This window comes from Camelus bactrianus, chromosome 2, assembly GCF_048773025.1.
Source record: "Camelus bactrianus isolate YW-2024 breed Bactrian camel chromosome 2, ASM4877302v1, whole genome shotgun sequence".
NCBI classification, from domain to species: Eukaryota; Metazoa; Chordata; class Mammalia; order Artiodactyla; family Camelidae; genus Camelus; species Camelus bactrianus.
Genome location: NC_133540.1, coordinates 56747489 through 56771905, shown reverse-complemented (window position 1 = coordinate 56771905; position 24417 = coordinate 56747489). Strand labels below are relative to the sequence as shown.

At 37.5% G+C, this 24417-nt stretch overlaps 1 protein-coding gene across 2 annotated transcripts in view; it reads left to right on the top strand.

Annotated features, from left to right (window-relative positions):
- The first annotated feature begins 8285 nt into the window (after nt 1–8285).
- Nucleotides 8286–24417, top strand: part of ANK2 (ankyrin 2) — a 601138-nt gene continuing 585006 nt past the window's right edge. Inside the window, exon 1 of one of the 2 annotated variants that reach the window (XM_074341892.1) lies at nt 8286–8879. In XM_074341892.1, coding sequence (XP_074197993.1) covers nt 8808–8879 — 72 coding nt within the window. In that variant the 5' untranslated portion in view covers nt 8286–8807. The remainder of the gene's footprint in view (nt 8880–24417) is intronic. The other variant, XM_074341900.1, reaches the window with a different exon arrangement.

Genomic DNA, 24417 nt, shown 5'->3' with positions numbered 1-24417 from the left:
AAAACTATCTTCTCTTAGGAATAGGATGGGTCCTTAACTTCTTTTCCAGTTCTATACGGAGGTGGAGGAGAGAAAATGCCTATAAGCTAATTACAAACACTGGCCAGGTGGTGTACTGGGAGTAATACTCAACATTTGTATGCCCCTTATCGTTTGCAGTGTGCTGTCACATATATCTGATCCTCTGGAATGCAGCCCTTGATAAACATCAGAAGGCCTAGAGCAATGGCACATTACTGACAGACCCATCACTTCCTAGGAAGTTGATCTGGTGTCTTACATGATCTAGCCAGATTACACACTGAAGCTTTTATTTCATGGTGTTCAGGGTCTTCAGTTCATTTGAACAAACAAGGAAAAGCATATGGAGGGAAATCAAGCCTCAGAGTAAGAAAAGAAAAGAAAAAAAAGAAAAGAAAAGAAAAAAAGAAAAAGAAAAGAAAAGCTTTTTAGTTGGAGTTGTGAGACACGTAGGAGAGAGGGTAGATAAAGGAACTTTGTGGGTGGTGGGTATGTTCATTATCATGATTGTGGTGATGGTTCATGGGTGTATTCATATGTCTAAAAGCCATCAAATTGTATAATCCAGATGTACACCATTTACTGTGTGTCAATTATGCCTCGGTAAAACTTTAAAAATGCTTTTAAAGGCATGCTTACCACAGAGTTATATTTATATGATGTTCAACAACAGGCAGAACTAATCTATGGTAGTAACCAAAAAAAAAAAAAATCAGAAAACACCTGTGTTTTAATAAAGCACCGTTAATAGTACAAGTCAGCAGAAAGTGATTAACAGGGGCTCTGAAAGCAGTGCTCACTGACCACGTGACTTGGGTCATCGAACTAATCTTCTCTGGGTCTCATTTTTCTTATCTATAACATAGTGAAATACTGTCCTGCTACTCCACATAGTAGTTGGGTAGGTCAAATGTGTGATAAGTATAAAAGCCTGCAAATAAGAGCGTAATTCTAAATGACAGCTTCATGGGGGTGGCTGTAGCTCCATGGTAGAGTGCGTACTTAGTATACACAAGGTCCTGGGTTCAAGCCCCAGTACCTCCATTTAAATAAATAACCTAATTACCACCCCCCCAAACCAAACAAACAAAAAAATAAATGGGAATTTCAGATTAAAGAAAAAATAAAACCTAATATTGTTTCTCACTTACTTAGTTCCCAGATTCAATAAGTGTTTTATAACCCACTTAGACCCCCTACTCCAAACAGACACACAGGCACACACACAAAACAACCTTTGAGGTTTAGAGAAGTTACTTGCCTACTGTCACAGATTATAGAAGACAGAATCCAAACTCAAAGCCAGGTTTGTCACACCAAAATACATACCTTTTCTTTTGGAGCTGCACAAATATTTCTGTGTTCTGGCAATGATGGTAATGAGTCTCTGTTATGAAATAGAAATCAGGAGTTAATTGGAGACATTGGAGGGTTTGGGAGGGGCCTGTATTTTTTAAAGCTTGATTGAAATGCTAATTAATGCATATTTAAAATATGTAATTAACATATATAATAAGATGTATATAATACTATTTGAGGAGTTTTGTGAATCTAATAAAATATAAGATCATAAACTTATTTATAAATTTTGGGAAGAGGGTATAGCTCAAGTGGTAGAGTGCCTGCTTAGCATGCTTAGCATGGGAGATCCTGGGTTCAATTCCCAGTACCTACTCTAACAATAAAAACACCTAATTACACCCCCCCAAATAAAATAATTAAATAATACAATAATAAATACATTAAATTAAAAAGTAAATTTATATTACTGTTTAAGAAGTTATAATCTCTTAGAGGAAACAAAGCATCCATCATTGCAAAGTTTTGGACTGTTTTCTGAGAATTGTAAGTTAAGAATTATGTGGTTATGGCAGGGGAGGGTATAGCTGAATGGTAAAGTGTGCACCTAGCATGCATAAGGTCCTGGGTTCAATCCCCAGTACCTCTCAAAATAAATAAATACCTAATTAACTCCCCTAAAACAAAAAACAACAAAATGAAACAAAAAAAAAGAATTACGTGGTTATGTTTGCTTGCTTCGTATTTGATACAATGGTCTCTCCATATTATTTATACAAAAATACACTAACCTACATACACATGCATACACACACTTTCACACACACAAAGTTTGGTTGAACATCAATGCAATCAGCTATCTCTAGTTATGGATTATGATTCAATATTGTTTCAAGTTGTGCTTTAAATCACAAGCTTTACTGAGTACTTATTAAATGTGAAGAACTATGCTAGGCACTGGGAATTCAGGAAAAAAAAAAAAACAACCAGAGTCTTAACCCTTGGGAGCTCATAATCTGGTTGGGGAGATAATTGTGTAGACAGACAAATTACAGATGTACAAATATTAAAATAGAACTAGGAAAAATTGCTTTTGGGACACAGAACAAAACCCCAGTCTGTTTAAGGGAGTCAGGAAGGCTTTTTCTTGATCTAGGTCTTGCAAGGCACACAGATGTTAGTCAGGTGAAAAAGAGAGGTGAGGGCATTCTGGGTGGATGGATCCCAGCATGTGTGAGGCCACAGTCATAGGCAAGGCCGGCTTTCAAGGAGCAGGGAGTGGCAGGAACAGAGCATGAATGAGGAAGAGCAGGAATTCAGATTCAAAAGACCAGTTGTGGAAAGATTGGCAAGGGCAGGCACTAGAAGAAAAAAAAACAAAAACAAAAAACCCAACCAACTAGTAACTTGAAACAATTTTATTATGACAACTATACCCAAAACATTTGCCTAAAGTATTATGTAAATGGTTGAATAGCATTCCATTATAGATCCCAATATGTGGAAGTGTTTTTTTAGGTTTTTTTTTGTTTCATTTTGTTTTTGTTTTTTGGTGTGGGGAGGTAATGAAGTTTATTTATTTATTTTTTTTTTCCTTTGGTGGGGGGAAGTAATTAGTTTTGTTTGTTTGTTTGTTTGTTTATTAATGGAGGTACTGGGCACTGAATCCAGGACCTTGTACATGCTAAGGAGGTATACACAGCTTCTGAGCTACACCCTCTCCCCTATTTAATTACTTTTTTAATGGAGGTACTGGAGATTGAACCCAGGACCTCCTATGCATGCTAAGCATGTACTCTACCACTTGATTTATACCCTCCCCCCAGGAAGTTCTATAATGTATGCACTCAATTTTAACTTAAGAATAGTTAGGTGATTTCCAGGCTGTTGTGGTTTATTTGTTTATGTTTTTACTATTATAACGAGTGCTGCAGTAAAAAAAAAAAATCTTTGCTCTTGCTCCTTATTTTCAAAGTTAAAAGTTATGTGCATTTTTAAGTTTTTTTTTGTACAGAGTGATAAAATACCTTTGAAAGAGTATATACCAATTTATACCTCTGTCAACAATGCCTAGGTACACTTTCTGAAGCTCTGGAGAATTTTCATTTCTTGAAATCTCTTCTCTGACCATTTATAAGTGAAAGTAGTATTTTTTCATTTGAATTTGTATTTCTTTGATATCTAATGAGTCTAATTTTTTTTTTAATCTGAACATTGGAAATTACTGTTCTTTTCTGAGTTTTCCTGAAACCCCTGCTCTCTTTTGATAAGGTACTTGTCTTTTCCTCATATTATGGGTATTAACTCCGTCTATAAAAATTATGTAAATATTTTTTCATGGGATCATTTAACTTTTAATTTTTTTCTCTTCATTCACACAAAAATATACACACATTTATGTGTATTATACATTTTCATACCCAAATTATAAGAGATTTGACAGAAAGAAGTTTCATAATTTTGTGAGAAAAAAATCTATCAGTCTTTTTCTTTTTTATTATTTTATAGCTATCATTCTTAAAAACATCTTCCTCAACACAAAAAGTATCTTAATATCAAGAAGGGCTTTTACTTCAAAGCAAAGGGACGTTTAAGGGATTTTTATCCTGAGGGCAATCGAAAGCCATCAGGGCTTTTGAAATGAGAGCATTCTTTTTTTTTTTAAGGAAGATAACTCTGGCTGAATTATGCAAGATGTTCCAGGATAGAAAAAGCTCTACAGGGTCATTATTAAGAAACTACAATTGACTAAGGGCAGCTGAAAGCCTGGACTAAAGCCATGAATATGGGGAAAAAGAAACAAGTCAAATTACCATTTAGAATTCATGGGGTTTGGTGAGAGATTCTAGAGTGTGAGAGATGTAGAGACGTCTAGAATGACAGTAGTTTCTAGTTTGAGACACTCAGCTGATGGTGAGAATCTTCATCCAAGTTAGGAATGAAGAGGATAGAGGAGACTTTGAATATTTGTATATATGGATGGACAGATGGGGTGGATAAAGAAAAAGAGATGTGTTGTAATTTAACTATCTCATATTATAGGGACTGAACAATGCCTTTACTTAACCCACTGGAGTGAACTCTTTCCTGGAACACTCTTCACTGTTGCAGCAAGTGACAAGTACTACCAGGATTTATGATAGTAAAGATGGAAATATTTTCCCACATACAAGATTATATTATAAATCTATCCATATCTATCAATGTCAATATCTACCTCTTTTTATGTACCTAGTACTTACCTATCTGCCTACTTAAAACCTTAACATTATTTTTGACATGTTCCTTTTTTTTTTTGGTCAATTTGAATTAAGTACCCCAGGCCAGTAGAGATTAAAGACCCTGATTCAGGGCCAATCATAATACAGAAGAGCAGGAAGTCAGAGCCGAATTCCTGTCACTTACTTGTGTCACTAAATTTCCTCTGATTCTCTAAAATTGTTTCTTTTTTAACTACCTCTATTCTCAGCATCCTATTTTTCTCTTTTTTAAAATTATAGTTGATTTACAATATTGTGTTAGTTTCAGGTGTACAGCAAAGTGATTCCGTTTTTTTTATATATATTTTTTCAGGTTATTTTCCACTATAGGGTATTATAAGATATTGAGTACAGTTCCTGTGCTACACAGTAAATCCCTGTTGCTTATCTATCCTATATATAGTAATATGTATCTGTTAATCCCATACTCCTAAATTTATTCCCCCCCCCAACTCAGCCTCCTATTTTTTAGGTAGCTATCATTACATAAAAAAATAGTAGTAACCACATAATTGAGAGTTTATGTTATGTGTTAGTAATGTTTATGTAGATTACCTCATTTAATAGTCATAATAACTCTATAAAGTAAGTACTATTATTATTTCCATTTCACAGATAAGGAAACTAAGGTATAGAAATGTTAATTAACTCGGATTTCAAAGAAGTAACTGACTTAAATTCACCATCTTAACCAGCATACTATCCTGCCACCATAAAAATTGTCACGTTGGATGACTTACAATGCTTACAAAGGGAAAAAAAGAACAGTTTTTATGATGTAGTTTCATAAAGAGTTGTTCATGTTTGACCATGAGTGTAATTCTTATCCACACATTTGAGAAATAATGGTACAGTGTTTGCATTATAGTATAGACTTTGGGCTTTAAGATTTGAATGAGTTCAAATCATGGCTCTGCAGACTTTTAAATAAACTTGACAAAAATATTTAATTTATCCACCAGATATTTATTGAACATCAATGTGTCAGGCACTGTTCAAGGTGCTGGAGGGTCTAGGGGTTTAAAACAGGGAACAAAACCAGTTCCCTGTCCTCATGGAACTTACCTTCCAGCGACAAATGTCAACAAACAAGTAAATGTACAAACTCTGTCAGATAGCAGTAAGTGTATAGGAGGGATGTACTACTGCAAGGTAAGAGGAATGAGAAGGGTGGAGTGTTATTACCTTGTGGAATATATTTGTTTTCTAGGGGGTCCTATAACAAAGCACCAGAAACTGGGTGGCTTAAATAATAGAAACCGATTGTCTCACAGCTGTGGAGGCTAGAAGTCCGAGATCAATTTCGACAGGGTTGGTTCCTTCTGAGGGCGGGGGGGGGGGGGCATCTGTTCTGTGCCACTTTCCTAGATTCTGGTAGTATACTGGCAAACTTGGTCATTCCTTGATTATAGAGGCATCATTCCAATTTCTGCCTTAATGTTCACATGGCATTGTCCCTATGTGTGTGTCTATGTTCAAATACACCCTACTCCAGTATGACCTCATCTTTACTGATTACATCTTCAACAACCCTTCCAAATAAGGTCACATTCTGAGGTACTGGGGATTAGGATTTCAACATATGCACTTTGGGAGACACAATTTACCCCATAGCATAGGGTAATAAGGGAGACCTCACTGATAAGGGGATATTGGCACAGGGGCCTGAAGGAAGTAAGGGAATGATCCCTGCAGATATCTGGGGGAAGAGTGGTCCAGGTGCAAAGGACCTGAGACCAGAATAGGCCTAGAATGCTCAAGATTTAGAAACAAGACCAGTGTGGCCATGGGGAGACAGTGAGAAGATGGCTGGACATAAGGTTAGAGGGGTGGTGGACAGAAGTGGAGGATGGATTACATAGATCTTATCTTAGAGCAAAAGATGGAAAGACACTGTTCTTACTTCTGTTCTTGCCCTGAGTGAGATGCGGAGATATGAGAGGGCTTTGAGCACTGCTAAGTGCTCTGTTGCAGGCCACCTGTGAGGAACGGGGGTGGAAGAATGCAGGCTGGCTAGAGATTTTTGCTCTCAGGCGGGTGAAAGATAATGGTGGCCTGGACTAGAGGGACTGTAGTGAAGATACAAAAGTGGTTGGATTCTGAATTTAGGTAGCAGCAACAGTAATTGCTGTTAGAGCAAATGTGGATTGTGAGAGCAAGTGAGGAATTAAGAATATCTCTGAGGTTTTTGTCCTAAGCATCTGGAAAATGGGAAAAGCCATATCAGAGCGATTAATCTGGCAGGGGAAGGTAACCAGAAGCTCAGTTTTGCACATGGTAATTTTGAAACTCCTAGATATCAGGTAGAGGTGAAGGCAGTTGGCAATAGGAGTTTGAACTTAATGGAGAAGATTGGGGATGGAGACAGACATTTGGAAATACAATATGTATCTGAATATAGATTCTATTTAAAGCCATGGAACTGTATGAGATAAACAATGGAGTGAGTACAGATAGAGAAGAAAAGGAGGACCAGAACTACTCTTTGACATTTCAAAGTTTAGAGGTCTGGGAGATGAGGAAGAACCAGTAAAGAGGCTGAGGAGAAGCAACCAGTGAGATAAGAAAATGATCAAAAAAGAATGATGTCCAGAAGTCGAGGGAAGACATGTTCAAGAAGGAAGGAATGATTGGAAAAAAAATATTTAGAGGTCAGGCCAAATGAGGACTGAGAATTGATCATTAGATGTAGTAACACAAGGGTCACTGGGAACCTTGTCAGGAGAAAGTTTGGTGGAGGAGGTGAAGGAAAGTTTGAATGAAGTGGCTTCAACAGAAAACATGAAGAGAAGAACTGGAGATAATAAAACTTTGTAGAAGATCTTGATGAAAAGCAGTGTAAACACTATAACACTAGCTGGGGGATGGGGAAGGAGGCTGAGAAGGGAGTCTGTGGTAAAGGAAAACATTTTTTAAAGGTGGTTCTATGTTTGCATGGAGAGCAATAAGAAAGGAAAAGCATTCATGAGAGGGAACAAACTAATCTCTTGAGGGTCATCTTCTTATCTTTAAAAAGCCATAATAATTCCCACTTCAATGAAGCAGCTGAGCCAAAGAAAGGAGATAATGATCTGGTCCTGGAAAGTGTTTTGCACTCAGTCAATAACTCCAACGACATGACATCCCTGAGACACAGTGATGCACACAAGGCTGCCGCCCCCCCCACCCCCACCCCGTGCGGGGACTCACCACTCCTGCCACAAGGCTTGGCACAGTTTGAGGTCTGCTAAACCTGGTCCTGGCCCAGAAGACAAGCTCTCTGCCTTAGTGAAGATGGGGCCATCACTAACCTTGATAGTAGCTGGAAGATGCTTTCTCATAGTGAAGAAGGTGGGAAGGGAGAAGCTGGATCTTGGGGAAGGCAAAAACGCCCAAACCATAGAAGACACGGCGCTTAAGTCACTTGATTCACCAGCTCACATCTGACATGGGTCGAAGTGTCAGTGGCATTTCACACCGTGTTCATTCCATCAATTTATTCCTACTTATCAAGAGCGAGTGGTTGGCAGAACAAAGAATGTGTGTCTGTGGAGGCCAGCAGTGGGTGGGTGCCTGTCACAGCGCGAAAGGGGAGAATGCGTATGAATAGGAAATGTGTGCACGGTATGAATGGAAAGAGCCGAGTGAGTGTGGCGTTGGGCAGGGAGGAGCTGGACGTGCCCCAGCGGCCGCGGGCCTCCAGAGGGAACGAGCGTCTGCCTGTGATGCGGGAGCGCCCGCCGAGGAGCCTCCTTATCCCCACCCACCTCCCGAACTCCGGCAGTCAGTGGTGCATATAGACATATTTCTGGGAGCTGTCCATGAGCTCATCGCTCTCCCGGCGATAGCGGCAGCAGCGAGGGAAGCAGCCTCATTTCTCCGGGCGCCTCTAGAATAAGCCCCGCCGCTCGCACATTCAGACACACGCGCGACGCGCGGCGCTCGGAAGGAGCAGCCGCCAGCCCGGCCCCGCGGCCAAGGTCGCGCCCGACCCCGGCCAGCCATGGCCCCGAGTCTCCCCTCCGGGAGGTAGGTAGGCGCAGGCAGGGGCGAGGGGCTCCGGCCAGGACTCCCGGCGGGCGAGCCAAGGGGGCAGCCGCCCCTCGCGCTGGGCGGGGCCGCGGGCGCGGCGGCTGAGGAGACTCCCGGCCCATCTCGGGCCGCGGGCCGCAGGCCCGGCGCTGAGGAGTCGCAGGGGACGCGGGAGACCCGGGCGTGACAGGAGGAAGAAACCCGAGCACCAGAAAGATGGCTTCTCCCACCTCCCCGGCCCCGGAAGGCGGGGCCTCCACCCCGCCGAACCCGCCGCGGATTCGTCAGGTGGGTGCACAAAGTGCGGGGAGGGGCGCCCGCACCCCATTGTCCTCGCCTCCCTGGGGACTGGGACCTCGTCCCAAGGCAAAGGCTGACTGAGGAGCGGGACTGACACAGGCATACTTGGCCTCATTGCCTGGCCCACGACCATTCTCTGAATCCCTTTTTCTCAGTCTCGCTTCACACACGGACTCAGGAACACACACACACAAACACCCTTAGAAAAACACGTTCTCCAAAACCAGACGTGTAACTTCTGCACACACGCTCGCACACACACACCCTCAAACACACCCCGCAAACTCATCCCCCCGCCGCGCAGAGGCACACGCCCATGTCACATGACCCACTGCGGAGCTACACCATTAGAAGGAGCCCGTGGTGCCCTCAGGGGGAAAATTCACCCCACACCCCAAACCCTGAGGACCTTGAGGGGGACCGCTGGAAGCTTTCACTTCCCACCCTCAGGAGAGAAGAAACCGCTTCTAGAGGCTGCTTACCAGTTCTCAACTTTCGGACAGAGCTACACCCAATAATTGCAGCCCAGTATTAGACACTAGTACTAGAAAACGTGTGTGTGCTCTCCCGGCGTCTGCAGACACAGTTTTCCTCAGCACTGCAAGGGGGCGGGGGGAGGGGGAGGACGCGCATTTCTTTGGCTGTTTGACTAAGCCCTGTTTTCTGTTTGTGTGGTAATATTAAAACATGGGAGTACTCCATCTGGTTGTGATCTGTGATTTGGTATCTAAAAGAGCTTTTTTGTGTCTGTGCTACCATTGCCAGGAACTACAGCATTAGCACTTTAGGTTATCACAGTAGTAACGCCAAGTGTCAGCTTGCCCTGTTCATTGTAGTGTATGGGTGTGAGAATATGATCCACTGACTGCAGATAGGCAACCTCTTTACCAAAGATAATCGAATTGCTGTTTAGAAATAGAGTAAAATTGGTTGATGGAGCAGGAGGATAATGCCCAACAGAATGGTTTTTCTTCAGGTTAATGTGGAAATTTTGAAGAACCCAGAAGCTTTAGTGAGAATTTATAAAAACATGATAGTAAAATTTGGTTGACATTAAACAAGGTGTTTGTCATATTTGAATTTTAATATGTATAGATAATGTTATTTTAGGGGTAACTTGTTTATGTTTATTTTTAATACAATAACTATAAATCAATGAGTGCTTTTTTTTTTAATGGCACCCTGTGTCTCAGTGAAATTGTTAAGGTTTTAAATTCTTATAGAATCGAAGACTTTAATTTTATGACAGTGCATTTTTAATTGCAGTTGCAGCTAATTTTTTCCCCCTGAAGAACTGTGGTAGCATGCATCATTAAGTCTGTATTTGTGATATTTATGCATCTAAGAATGAAGGTGAAATGATTGCTGTTTGCAATATAAGAAAAATCACATCCTATGGGAAAAATCATTTTTATACCTATTTGATTAAGTATGTATGTATGTGTATATAGTTATATAAGCATTGAGGAAGTAAAATATGTTAATTTAAGTAGATTATATGCACTAATAAGAATCTCTGTGAAATCTCATTCTATATTTAGAATACTACTGACCTAAGAAATAGTATGCATGAAAATAGTTACTAGAAAAAAATTGCATGAAAAGTCATTGCTATTTTGCAGAGTAGATACTCTACTTAGAGGACCTCATAATTAGAAGCTGTATAAATGACATCATGCTGCAACATTCAAGTAATTGGTGTCCTCTGTTCAGACTTTCATTTCTGTGACCTTACAGAAGTACTGTTTTAGTGATTGGTGCATTAATTTGCATAGGATGTAGAAATAGGTTGCTGGAATTATTGGAATCATTCCAGTCTATCTGATTCATCCAGGCAGGTGGAACAGAAGTACTGACAACCTCTGACTGCAGCATCACCACTTTTCAGCAAGTGATTTTGAGCAAATTAGAAATAAAAAAAACAGAAGAGATAACTGTTTTCTTGCAAAGTGGTGAAATTTTTAGGTCCTAGTCCCAGTATATTTTAACTGTGTCCCTGACATATTTCTCCTTGTTCTTTAGCAATTCCTTTCTGAATCAATTCTGTATTGAATCAGAATTGAATTAAAATCTGGATTGTTTTCCTCTTTCTAAACATAGTTGACAGAAAAAGTATAATTGAAAAAGCACAGAAGTCCAATCCAAGGTTGAAAGATGTTAATTAAAGACATCTCATGAGTTTTAGCAACAGATAAATTTATTGGTCATAATTTTGATTATACAATAAAAGTTTAGAAATAAAAATATTTTAGAAAGGCTTTCAGTGACTATAAATATAAAATATAAATATATACTATAAATTTCAGTAAATTAGTATATTTAACTGCTAATTTCACTGAAAATATGCTATGTGAAGATTCATTTATTCAACATTTATTCAGCACAAAGTAAGGTTTTATACCCTAAACATACAGAAATGAAGAAGACAAAAATTTTATCCATTAGGAGCCATAGTTAATTTTAGTGAAGACAAGCATTAAAGAATTTGAAATTTGAATTGCTTGTAGGGGCTTTTCCATGTTATTTTTAAAAATATATATTTATTTCTCAGCTTTTTGTCTTGATCATTCCTCTAATAATGAGTCTAAATAATACCTAAGTTTGCATATACCTGAAAAGTCATCGTATGACTGAATTAATATTTGCATCCACTTGATATATATTTCTGTTCTCTTGATCTTTTGGAAGAAGTTTTTTCTTTTTAAGCTTTTGGACAATGCTGATATAGCATGAAATAGCTAATGTAGTTCAGTGCATTTACCAATGCAGTTAAAATCTAGGTTCCCAAAAATGAGAAGATCAAGGGACATTGACCTTCAACTTCATTCTGTAATGTTAAGGAAGAAAAAAATATTAATATACTCTGTCTTCTCAGGCTCCTAAGATACTAGACATTTTTTTTTTCTCTTTTAAGAAAAAGGTTATTTTTTCTTTATTTTATATGTAAGATAATTATGGTATAGAGGTTTCACTACTTTTTTAAAAAACATTTAAGTCAAAAGTTTTTTTTCTGCTTTTACTTTTATTTGCATTTATTTTTTGCTGAATTTATTCCTGGGCCGTAAGTTTTTGTTTCTTCAGTTTCTTCTGGGATATCTTTTTCTTCTGTGCAACCTCCTCGTCTGGTTTAGGAACAATCTGCTCTTTTTCAGTAAGGATCATCTCAATGTGGCAGGGAGAGCTCACGTAAGGGTTGATCCGACCATGAGCTCTGTAAGTCCTGTGCTGCATGTTGGGAGCTTTGTTCATCTGGATGTGCTCAATGACCAGTGAATCTACATCTAAGCCCTTAAGTTCTGCATTACTTTCTGCATTTTTGAGCATGTGCAGTAAAAATTCAGCACTCTTTTTGGGACATCGATCCTGTGCCCAGCCCCACTGTTTTGCCTGGGCACACCTACCAACTCCACCATTGTAACAACTGAACGGCACACATTGCTTCTGTAAGTGACGTCCTTCAGCTACTTGGTGGCTTTTCGGATTTGCATACCCTTAATGGCCTGGGCAGTTTCACGAGTGTTCTTAAAGTGAACACGAAGATTTGAATCTCTTGATTTGCATGATTTTGTGGGGTTTTCTGGGTCAAGTGAATAGCGAACCATTTTTAGAGGTCACCTCAGGCCGCCTACTGGAAAAGCCATTTAAGTCAAATTAGTTACCAAACTATGGAGACAGATTTCCTGGATTTCATTATCTGTTTATTCTTTATTCATTTTCTGACTTTGTAAAAGAAAAGATTTAGAAATGGTAGTTTTGCAACTAAGTTTTTAAACAGTTTGTCTACATACATTATGTACATTAAGAGATCCATGTGACTTCTAAGGCCACTGCCAGAAAATTTAAATCAATTAAATGAATATTATTGAGATCTTGAAGTTAAGACACTTTGCTAGCACCTTTTTGGGCCTCATCATCTTTCTAGTGAGCTCTGATGGGAGTTTCCAAAGCATTGGTTGCTTTGAGAATTGAGAGGTCCAAGACATCTGTTATAATTGGTGCCGGTAAAATTTAGTGTCTTTCTCTTATTTCATGATCAGTCCTTCTCCAAGATCTGTGAGTATTAGTGTTATTTCGTTTATGGAAGCAAACCAGTGTTCCTTCTTTGTTTGCTGTGGAAAGTCAGAGACCTCCCATATGGTAATAATAAAATATGTGCAATGAGCTGGTGTGATGCTAAGCTAGTTACAGTTTTCCCAACAGTCCTATGAAGGAGATACTATTATTCCCATTTTCGAGATGAAAAATGTGGGTTTAGTGAAACTAAGCTACATCCTCAAGGTCATAGCTACTAAGTTGCAACTCAGAGATTTAAAATACATTTAAATCACTATTGTTTTATTGTCTTCCCCTTCTAATTTTGAGACATTATAACAGGGGAGATCTTCTTAGCACTCCTGCTACTTTGAGCCATTTGTAACCATTCTCAGGAATCCTCCATTAAGTTGCCTTGATTAACTGAAGGATTTACAACAGAGTTGAAATAATTTTCATTACTCTAATTCATTAAATGAGAATAACTTGAATTTCATTTTCACTTCTGTATTAAGAGAGCATTTCTCCAGCCTCAGGGTTGCTGAAAGGAGAGACTAAGGTCCTTATTTAGTTTTCCTTTTCCAGAGAGCTCCTCAGTTATTCCTGCTATTTCCACGATGGTCCTGGGAAAAATAATTCTAAGAATGAGTTGGGTTAGTGGAGAGTCTTCCTGAACAGGCATAAATATATAGTAGGCTTGCATTTTCAAGTGTTTCAGTTTCTTCCAATATTGATTCCATTTTTTGTTTATGCTTGTCAAGGTAAGCTATATATTTTGAATTTTCATGTTATGTGAAGTATTTGAGTTACAAAAGAGAATACTTTAGACAGTGAAGGATGAGAGAAGAAAGCAATAAATGAATACAGTGACACATTGATATAATTGGTATAGAGTTTTAAATTTTGTTTTTTTATCTACATACAGTAAAATTCACTTTTCGTACAGTTTAATGAGTTTTGACAAATACTTAGAGTTATGTATCTACCACCACAATCTAGGTATATAACAGTTCTATCTCCCTGAAACATTCCCTTGTGCTAATTCCTCTGCAATCAAACAAATCCTTCCACCTCCAACCTCTGGCAGCCACTGTGCTGTCCTCTGTCCCTACATTTTTGCCTTTCCTAGAGTGTCATATAAATGGAATCATCCAGAAAATTTTGGAGTTGACTTTTTTCATTCAGCATAATGCTCTTAATAGTCATCTAACTTCTTGCATTTGTCACTATTTTGTTCCTTTTTATTGTGGAATAGTAATTCATTGTATAGGTATACCACTGTTTAGCCATTCAGATGAAAGACATTGGGGCATTTCCAGGTTGGAGCAATTATGAATAAAATTGCTATTAGACATTTGTACACAGGTTTTGTGTAAACATACATTTTCACTTCCCTTGGGTATATACCTAGGAATAGGATCATTGGATCATATATGGTAAGCGTATGTTTAACTTTATAGGAAACTGCCAAACTATTTTCCAAGGGGGTTATACTGCTTTTGCATTCCTTCCAAAAATGAATGAGAGTTCCTGTTGCTCCACATCCTTACTAATTTTTGGTGTTGTCATTTTTTTTTTTTTTGCATTAGTCATACTGATGGACAGAAGTAGCTCATTGTGATTTTAATTTGTATTTCTTTAATGACTAATGATGTTGAACACTTTTGCCAACATTTCCTTTGTTGAAGTGTCCAAATATAATCCAAGGGCAGAACCTAAGCCCAGGACTCATTAACAATTGAAAATCAGACAACATGCAAAAGTATGTGTTTGCATATAGTGATTTATGAATATTTAAGTGGGAAAATATTATACCTACTTTGGCTGGAAACTCTTTTTCATTGAACTCCATTTTCTCCTTAGATCATTTTAGATTATTCAAGTTCTGGAGTATTATTAACAAGTACTGTTTCTGTTCACTTTTCGGAATCCTGCTTTCATCATAATTCTTTGCAATCACTTAATGACCGATATGTGTAACAACTTGGAAAGCAGATAATCCATACTTTAGATTTCAGATTAGTTTAGTGGATGCACAAGGAGTATAAGTAATTTGCTCAGAACTACCTAGCAAATGAATGGCAGTCTGAACAAGGCCCTGATTAGTAATTGTTTGCTCTTTAGCCAATGGAATTTTATTACATTTCAAACAACAAGATAGCAATCAATCACAGTTTTCTCTTTAACTGTCATTTAGTGGAAGATATACTAATAATGTAACCTTCCTTTACATTTTCACTTGGATGTAGAAAGTATATATTTGGATACATAGAAAGTGGCCCTTAAAATGAGAAATCAAATTTAAAATGTCAGTTGTCACCTGTAGAATACCCCTTGGTGGTCATTTTAAGAGATAACTTAGATTTTTCAAAAGAAAAGTCACCATTATATAAAATAAGTTATGGTTCATTTGAAAAATTCTTGCTAAAAAGGATATTAGATCTATCCCTGCTCTCAAAAATCTTACAATCATAGAAGAAGAAATCCAGCAGGGTACACAGCTTACTGTAATACAGATAGAATATGGGAAGTATGACAGCAGAGTACAAAGTACCATGGGAGGACAGATAAAAGAAGTTTATTTTGTTTGGAGGAAATCATATTAGGTTTAGTGAAACAGTTGAAATCTGAGTGGGATATTGATGAATGCATTTAATTTTGACAGGTAAAGATTAGATAAAAAGCGTTTCAGATCCAGAATGAACAGCATGAAAAGACACACAGAGATGGGAAAATATTGGCGGCTAGGCAGAATGGTTAGTAATCAATCCCAGTTGGCCACAGAGTAAGAGACAAGGAGAGACTGGTGAAAGATAAATTGGAAAGATAATACATAGAACATCAGGGAGAGTCTTCAGTTTACCAGAGTTTGGTTTTTATTCTGTAGAATGTGAATACTCCTGCTAGGGCTTATCCCTCCCATCCCCAGATAAAAGCTACCTTCAAATAAAATCATCATCATCATCATCACCTAATCATGGATGAGCCATATTTTCACAATCTTAACTCAATGTGAAAAAAAGTAACTTTAGGAAACATTGCTGTTTTCATCGATTCTGTAACGTAAAATCTAAGAAAAACAATGTTTACTTTCTGCACAAATAACTTCGTGCCATGCTCCCTTAGATTCTGTCTTCTAATCAGATCACCTTCTCTTGAATAGAAATTCTGGAGCTGTTGTTTCATGTTGGGTTTTGAAGGAATAACTTATTTCAAAGGCTGACCAATAATAAATTTAAGATCATAGCTCTCACTAAGATGTCTTTGTAAAAATGTAACTTGTAGAACACTCAGAAAAGAAATGAACATTGTAATAGATATTGCTTATCTGGCTTGGCTTATTTGGGCACCAGGATCTTGACTAATGTCCGGGAATTAGTCCAGATATCTTTTGGGAACAATGCTTTCAAAAAGTTCTTTAATTTGGGACTTTTTGAAGGTAATAAAACAATGCATAAGGAATAATGGAACTCACAATATTGAATGAAAATTATGGGTATTTAAAGATGCAATAATTTAAGCATATCTTTGCAATTATTAATACTATCCAGTGGGGTTTTGGTATGAAGTTCTGTGCATATTCAGTAAGAAGTTTCAGTCCTGTCTGGATTTCCTTTCTTCCAGATGTAACCTGATGACATTCTAAATCCCATATCTTTCCCGGCAATGTCTGTGCTGCAGTTGATAAATTCTTTGTTTAAGGCCATTATCATTATCTGCATATTAATCTTACTTGATGCTAATGTGATTTAATTTGAAAATTGTTAATTTAGTCAATTTAATTAAAGTTAATTTAAATATTATTTAAAGTATAAGTTTCTGGGTTGTTTGCCTCTGTTGCTTTACTCTGCAAATCTTCTGCCATGGTATATCTACTAACCTGTTAATGATATATCTGTAATCAGTGTCTTCTGTCTTGAGAATGTGTATTTGGTCATGATCACCATTTGGTGAGCTGTACGTGATGGAAGGATATTTTAAGTTACAGCTTACTTGGTCATTTCTTGATGGGAGTTCATGCTGAAAACAAAACTCTTTGGGCAGACTGATGGTACCTCCTTGTGTTACACATGACCAGAGCAGAAAGTTTAGGGAATGGAAGCCAACAGGAAGCCAAAGATGCAATCATGCTCATTGAGAATGATATCTCACATTTTAAAGAAATTGAAGGAAGCATCAAGATCTGAGTTTTTGTCAAGTGTGACATCTGGGATTCATTTTTTCTTTTAATGGAAATTAAACAAACATTCTTTTGTTTTACCTGAGCAGGCCTGAAAACAGTTTTCTTCTTTTAAATGCTTTATTTCACATCAACTGAAGTAGTAACAACTCTCCCTGAATCTTCTACACTATCTTTATATACAAGTTATTTATCACAACAATTTTCCCTTATAAGAGATAGTAACTTGCCAGCCACTTGGTATTAAAAATCAGACTCCTGGAAATGCAATATTTCAAATCCATTAACCTTTGTTCAACTCTTACGGTAATAAATGTAGAAGGATCACATCATTTTTCTGCAGTGTATGATCTAATATAACTTGAGTTTGTCTGACCTTTTTTCTGACTGTCCTAAAGGATACGCTCACAAAACTAAAAGAAATCTTCCCACAGGTTTTGTGAATACTGTGTTTCTCTTTTGATGTCTGTCTTTGCTTTAATATCATAAAGCTATTTCACCCTAGTTTATTTTGGTATCAGGAAATTCAAAATAAAACTTTTCTGGAACTAGATTTAACCTGGTTTAACCAATTTACTGCCACATGTAATGGCTGATAGTCACAAACATGAGCAAAAATATTAGCTGCATAGTATTGTGATATTGCTTAAATTGTGTGAGCTTATAAATTTAAGAATAACAGATATATTTAACATAAATTATATGGACTCATCATTTTCATAATGCAAGTTTATAAAGAAAAATATTTGTTTTGTACATTTGCACAATTGAGCTAAAAATAATATCCAGTAAATTAGTATATTTAATGTTATTCCCTACCCATGATAGTTATCAAGTATTTGTGTAGCTTTGTTAGAAGTTCTTATAAATTTTATTTCAACACCAATGAATAAATATTTAAGAAAACATGAATTTATAAATATAAGAATAGGTATAATGTAGAAGAGTAACAGGGCTGTTGACTAAATCACACTTCTAATTGGATAAAAGATCTTGTATGCCAACTTAGAAAATCCTACCTCTATTTTTGATAAAAGCTTGGATTGTTGTATCACTGGCTTAATTCTTTCATCTGAGATTACAAAATGTTTTATTCATGAATGCTTCTTTCATAGCCACCCTCTTCAGTTATAAAAGAAAGCCAGGAACACACCTCCACCTCTAAACATTGTATTTTCACATATTCTTGCTTTCTTCCTTCCTGTTTCAGAGGAAGAATTATTCTGACCTTAATCACACTCATTTTGCCTCTTCTAGGACTTGACTTTGTCCCGGAGTTGTTTTCTTTTTTCCTCAATTTTTTCATCCTCATTGTTATAGAGACTGGGGCGGGGATAAGCCTGATAATGAGGTAAAGGAAACCCAACTGCCATGAAGAGAAGGCTGCTTTGGTTGAGAATTTAACAGACTGACAGCCTTAATCCTTCTAGACTCCTCAGCAGTTTTGATTCTGTTGAGCACCATTCATATGTTCAACAATTATATTGAACTCCTCTGAAGTAATGATACTCACACTTAACTGACCCCGAGTTTGTGCCAAGCTCTGTGACAAGTTCTTTACCTGTATTATCTCATTTTATTCTCCCATCCATTCTAGGAGATAGGTACAGTAATTATCCCAATTTAAAGATAAAGAAAATGAAGTTTAGTATTTTGCTCAAGATCACACAGCCAAGTAAATGGCAGAGTGAGGGGTTCATACCCACATGTTAGGCATCAGAACCCCTGTCCTTAAACAGAGCATATGATGCTACCTTTTCATGCCAGGTGCCATGGTAGGGACTGGAAATACAGAGGTGAAAACACTCAGTACTCATGGAACTTAATCTATAGCTATATGGCATATATGTTATCAGGAAAATAAACCAAACAGATAGAATGTCATGATTTTGATATGGAGGTATGATCCAATGCAATGGGGACCTTTTATTTGCTTAGGGAATTCAGCAAAGGCCTTAAAGAGAAGCTGGTACTTGAAGGAAAGAGTCAGAGTTTGCAACGTGACTAAGATAGGGAGGGAATTCCAGGCAGAGGGAACACAGGTGCAAAGGCATGGAAGTAGAGAGCATGTTGCATTTGGGGGAATTATCCATAGTTCAGAATGGCTGGAGTACAGTGTTTGGAGGAGGTCACCGGAGATGAGACTGGTGAGTCAATCTAGAGCCAGATCATAAAAAGCCTTATTTGTTATGATGACTCATTTGTGGTTTTCTTCCTAGCGTTTTCCTGGGCAGTTCTTTATCATTCTCCTCCATCATTTCCTCTTCCTTTGCTTGTTATCTCTCTATTAGTGTCTCTCAGAGACTCTGCTTTCCATCTTCGAGTTTCTTCTCTTACATATTTATACTTCTTCCCAGACTACCACCATATGTTACCGCCATTACCACCCATATGCTAACTTTTCTTCCATCACTATCTTAGTGCCAACCCCTCTCTTGACTTAATATTTTCATCTGACCTCTCTAAACCTTCTCCTTTTTATTCTTCAAGTCCTTCAAACTTAATATGTCTAAAAGGATGCCACTATTTGCTCCCCACCCCACAAAAAGTCTCACATATGTAGACTAGGTAGAAGGGAGGAAATGGAGTTTGGTTTTATGATGTACTTTTAATAAGTAAGGTATTTCAGAGCACTTTACTATGTAATGGATAACTCACATATTTTCTAGTTAAATTTCCGTTGGTAAATGGAAAAGCCATTATGAACTGTAAAAGAACTTAAATTTGGCTTTGAGTATTCGTGAGGGATGAAGGATGTAATGGGTTCATGATTAAGAAGTTTTCCTTATCTGTTGTTTTTCTGAAAAGTTCTGGGGGAGGGTATAGCTCAAGTAGTAGAGCACATGCTTAGCATGCATGAGGTCCTGGGTTCAATCCCCAATACCTCCTCTAAAAATAAGTAAATAAACCTAATTACCTCCCCGCCACCAAAAAAAAAAAAAAAAAAAAAAGTTCTATGGGATTATCTTAGTATGCCAAAAAAAAAAAAAACAAAAAACAAAAAAACACCCCAAAGCAAAATAACCCCATGCCACTCCATTAACTTTGTGGGCTCCTTTTTCTCTCTCCTTGAAGTTCAAAAGCTCATGCTCCTGGGCCACTCTAAAAGTTCAGTACCTGAAAGGTAGGGTGGGAGGAAGGATGCTGAGGAAAGAGTTAGGACGGAAGATGGAGAGTTCTTTTGTGCCTCTTAGACCTGGGTTTGCCACTGTGATGAAGGTAATAAAGATTCCTTTATCAGTCTGGAACTGACTAGGAGTTTGGCTGCCCTGAGGAAGTCAGTGTCCCTGTACACCTGGAAAAAGGCTGTGACCTTCCAAATTAGAATGTGGGAGAGGTGGAAAGGAGAGATGATTCTCAAGTTATTGCTCTTTTCAAAGAGGAAAGTAACAATGAAATTGTGAATCATGAAATGAAAATGTCAGGATTTATTGTGTCTAGCTAGCAACTCATATGCAGGTATGGTGGAAGTGGCATTGTGGGCATTAATAGAAAAGATATCAAAAATGAGTCATTGTTTGAGTAAGTGAATCACCTGGGATCACCTTAATCCAAACTGATGGCATCTAGAGTGATTAAAATGAGTTTCTCCTAGAAGAGAAGTAAAAGCATCAGAGAGAGAATTTTCATATCTTGCATGTTTTATTATCAGGCTTCATCTGTTGTCCTCAAATTTAATAGAAAAAAATGTAATCTCATAAAAGTTTTTGTTTTATTAACTTTCATTAAAGATTTTGTTTTATTAACTTTTATGCCCACAGATTCCTGACCCTGCAGACATATTATCTGAATGATTTCTAACCAGCTACCACAATTTGGTATGCTCTAAATTGCTTCAAGGCTGGCAATTGATCCCTACAGCTCCAGCAAAGATAATATAGTTGCAGTTTATCGTTTGGTCTTCAACTCTTTTAACTTATCCTTACTCTGGCCCCCAAAGCTTCTTTGTCTGGATCACCTAACAGTCTCTCTTTCTCTATCATTGCAAATGATGAAGTTGTGTTCTAGAATCACAGCTATTTAATGGAAAAATCTACCTAAAACACACACATATCATTAAGATGTTTCATCTAATTATGCCTTAAGCCATAAAGGTATCTACTGTTTACCTAGCAAGGAGGCCAGAAGTTATTAGTCCTAGGATAGTTGGTTCAGTGGTTCAGTAATGTTATCAGTGATTGAAACTTCTCTGATCCTTCTGCTTTGCAGTCCTTGGATGTTTTGCTATCTCTCTTGGTCACGAGAAAGCTGCCACAATTCCGAGCATCATGTCTTTATGTAATATCCAAAACCAAAAGCAAGGTTGGGGGGGGGTGGCAGGTAGTGGCCAGGTCTTCCTCTGGTCATACATCATTTTTTATGAGGGAGAAAAATCCTGCAAAAGCCTCTTTTCCTTTCATTGTTAGAACTGTGTCACGTGTCTGCCTATCCCTTGAAAAAATCCCTAGAAATGAACAGGATGCCATGTATTGGGGTTGGGTACATTGTCATCCAATCCCAATGGCTGGAAAAATTAGAGAAAGGTATTTGCTAGCCAACCAACAATATCTGCTACATCTACATAGCTAGAACTCAATTGAATTTTAGGTCTCATGAATCTGCAATTAATTTACTGGGTATTTACTACTGTTAGGTTGAAAGGCTGAATCTTATGTTCAATTTATCTACCTTAATGGAAGGAAAAGTAGTTTTTAAGTTCTTTTTCTGTTTATCTGTTTCTACAAGGGCTTGATATAAACATTGTGGTTGATGTTTCCATGGTGATGAAAAACATAATCATCTAAGAGCATTTCTTTTGAACCTAACAGCAAAAGATACAGTTTAGATGATGATCACAGGAACAAACAAATACGGTTCTTGACAATCGCAGAGAATGTGTTTTGAAGGAATTTGTTTTCCAGTTGATGTTATGTGTATAGTGCATTACTGAAGTTACATCTGCTTTTAAATTTTAAAATATCATCAACAGAGGTAAGAGTCTCAATTTTTGCACTCAAATTTCCGAGGGAATCTATTAGAGGTGGTCTGTGTAATAATTCCTACTATAACTATTCTCTTATCTTTTCAGTTTGAAAGTTATGCTAAGATAAAAGAAATATTTTAAGGGGGGTGAGTTTAGCTCAGTGGTACAACACATGCTTAGTATGTAGGAGGTCCTGAGTTCAACCTCCAGTACCCCCATTAAAAATACAAAATAAAAATGTTTTTTAAAACAAAAAAAAAAAATGAAATCTTTTAAGATGGGCTGTCATTAGTTCATTCAACAGATATTTTTTGAATGCCTAGTAAATATGTGTCAGGCAGTGCTATAGGATTTGGAAATAAAACTGACAAAAATTAAATCCCTCCCCTCATGGAACTTATATTCTGGTAGGTAGGAAAGATAGAAAATAAAGGCATAAAAATAAATATATGAAATCTCAACCACAAGCCGAATATAATAAGCATTGGTGAGGATGTGGAGAAATTGGAACCTGTGCACTGCTATTGGGAATGTAAAATGGTGCAGGTGCTATAGAAAACAGTATCGCAGCTTGTCAAAAAATTAAAACTAGAATTACCATATAATCCAGCAATCCTACTTCTAAGTTTAGAACCAAAAGAGTTGAAAGCAGGAACTTGAACAGATATTTTTACACCTATGTTCATAGAAGCATTATAGCCAAAAGGCGAAAGCATCCATTGATGGAATAATGGATAAACAAAATATGATCTATAAAGTTGTCCCTTGGTATCCACAGGGAATTGGTTCCAGGACCTCCCTGGATACCAAAATTGTAGGATGCTCGAGTCCCTTATAAAGTAGGGTAGTATTTGCATATAATCTAAGCACATCTTTCTGTATACTTTAAATCATCCCTGGATTGCTTGTAATACCTAATACAATGTAGATGCTATGTAAGTGTGACAGATGCAAGTTTTGCTTTTTGGACCTTTCTGGAATTTTTTTTTCGAGTATTTTCTGTGTGTGATTGGTTGAATCCATGGATGTTGAACCCACAGATATGGAAGGCTGACTGTACATACAATGAAATATTATTCAGTCTTAAAAAGGCAGGAAACTCTGATACGTGCTAGAATATGCATGAATCTTGAAGACAGTGAAATAAGCCAGCCATAAAAGGACAAATACTGTCTGATTCCACTTTTATGAAGTATATAGTAGTCAGATTCATAGAGACAGGAAGCAGGATGGATGCTTGTTACCAGGGACTGTAGGGGTCGGGGGGGTGGATGTTGTTGTTTATCGGATACAACGTTTCAGTTTGGGAAGATGAAAAGAATTCTGGAGATTGGTTGCACAACAATGTGAATGTATTTTCACACTACTGAACTGTACACTAAAAGTTAGTTAAGATGGTAAATTGTATGTGTATTTTATCACAATTAAAAATATAAATAAAATGTCAGGTGGTGATAAGGACTATGGAAAAGATAAAACAAGATAAGTGTGGGAGGACGTGGGATGCGGTCAGACAAGACCTCCCTAATGAGTGATAGTTAAGCAGAGGTCTGAAGAATATGAAGGAGGGAACACACATTTGGGGGAGGAGCATTTTAGGCAGATGTTAAAGCAATGGGAATGGTCAGAGGTAGGACCAGTTTGGTCTGTTTTAGGAATAGGGAGATTGCCAATGTAGCTCAAGCAAAGTAAGTGAGGAGGAGAGTGGTGAAGGTGGACAGGTCATGTTTCAGGTTATGACACTGAGTATGTATAAATGCATCCTTGTATGAATAAAATATGGGTATTATATTTCTTTGTAATTGTAGGCATAGTGTTGGTTTGTTTGAAAGCAGATGGCTATATTGACCTAAAGCATGTGTGTTCACTCTGTACCTCTATAGTTAACAGATGAACATTTGTATTGGCTCACACAGTGCCTAAACGCTATTCAGTATAAGTCTTCCTCACTACCCCACAACCACCCCTACTCTACCCCATCCTGCTGTTCTACTAAAGGAGTATTTTCCCATGTTTTTTAAATTACAGATTTAATATTGTGTTTGTATCTTCAGATAAAGATATGGTCAGAAATTAAACTTATTTTAAGAATTCTGTTATTGCAAACATAAACTAAAAATGACAGAAATCAAAGTATAAGCCTTACTGATTTCAGTATCACGGGTGATTCACTGGAATATATGCACTAAGATGAGTTTCCCCAGTGTTTATAAATATCCAGCTACAGCTTTCTGTGGACTTTATATACAAAATTTTATAATACATACATGGTTCAGTATATAGTAGCTATAGTATGTAGTATAGAGAGTTATTGTTAAAGTACTGTAAGTTAACCCAAATTTCTACATGGA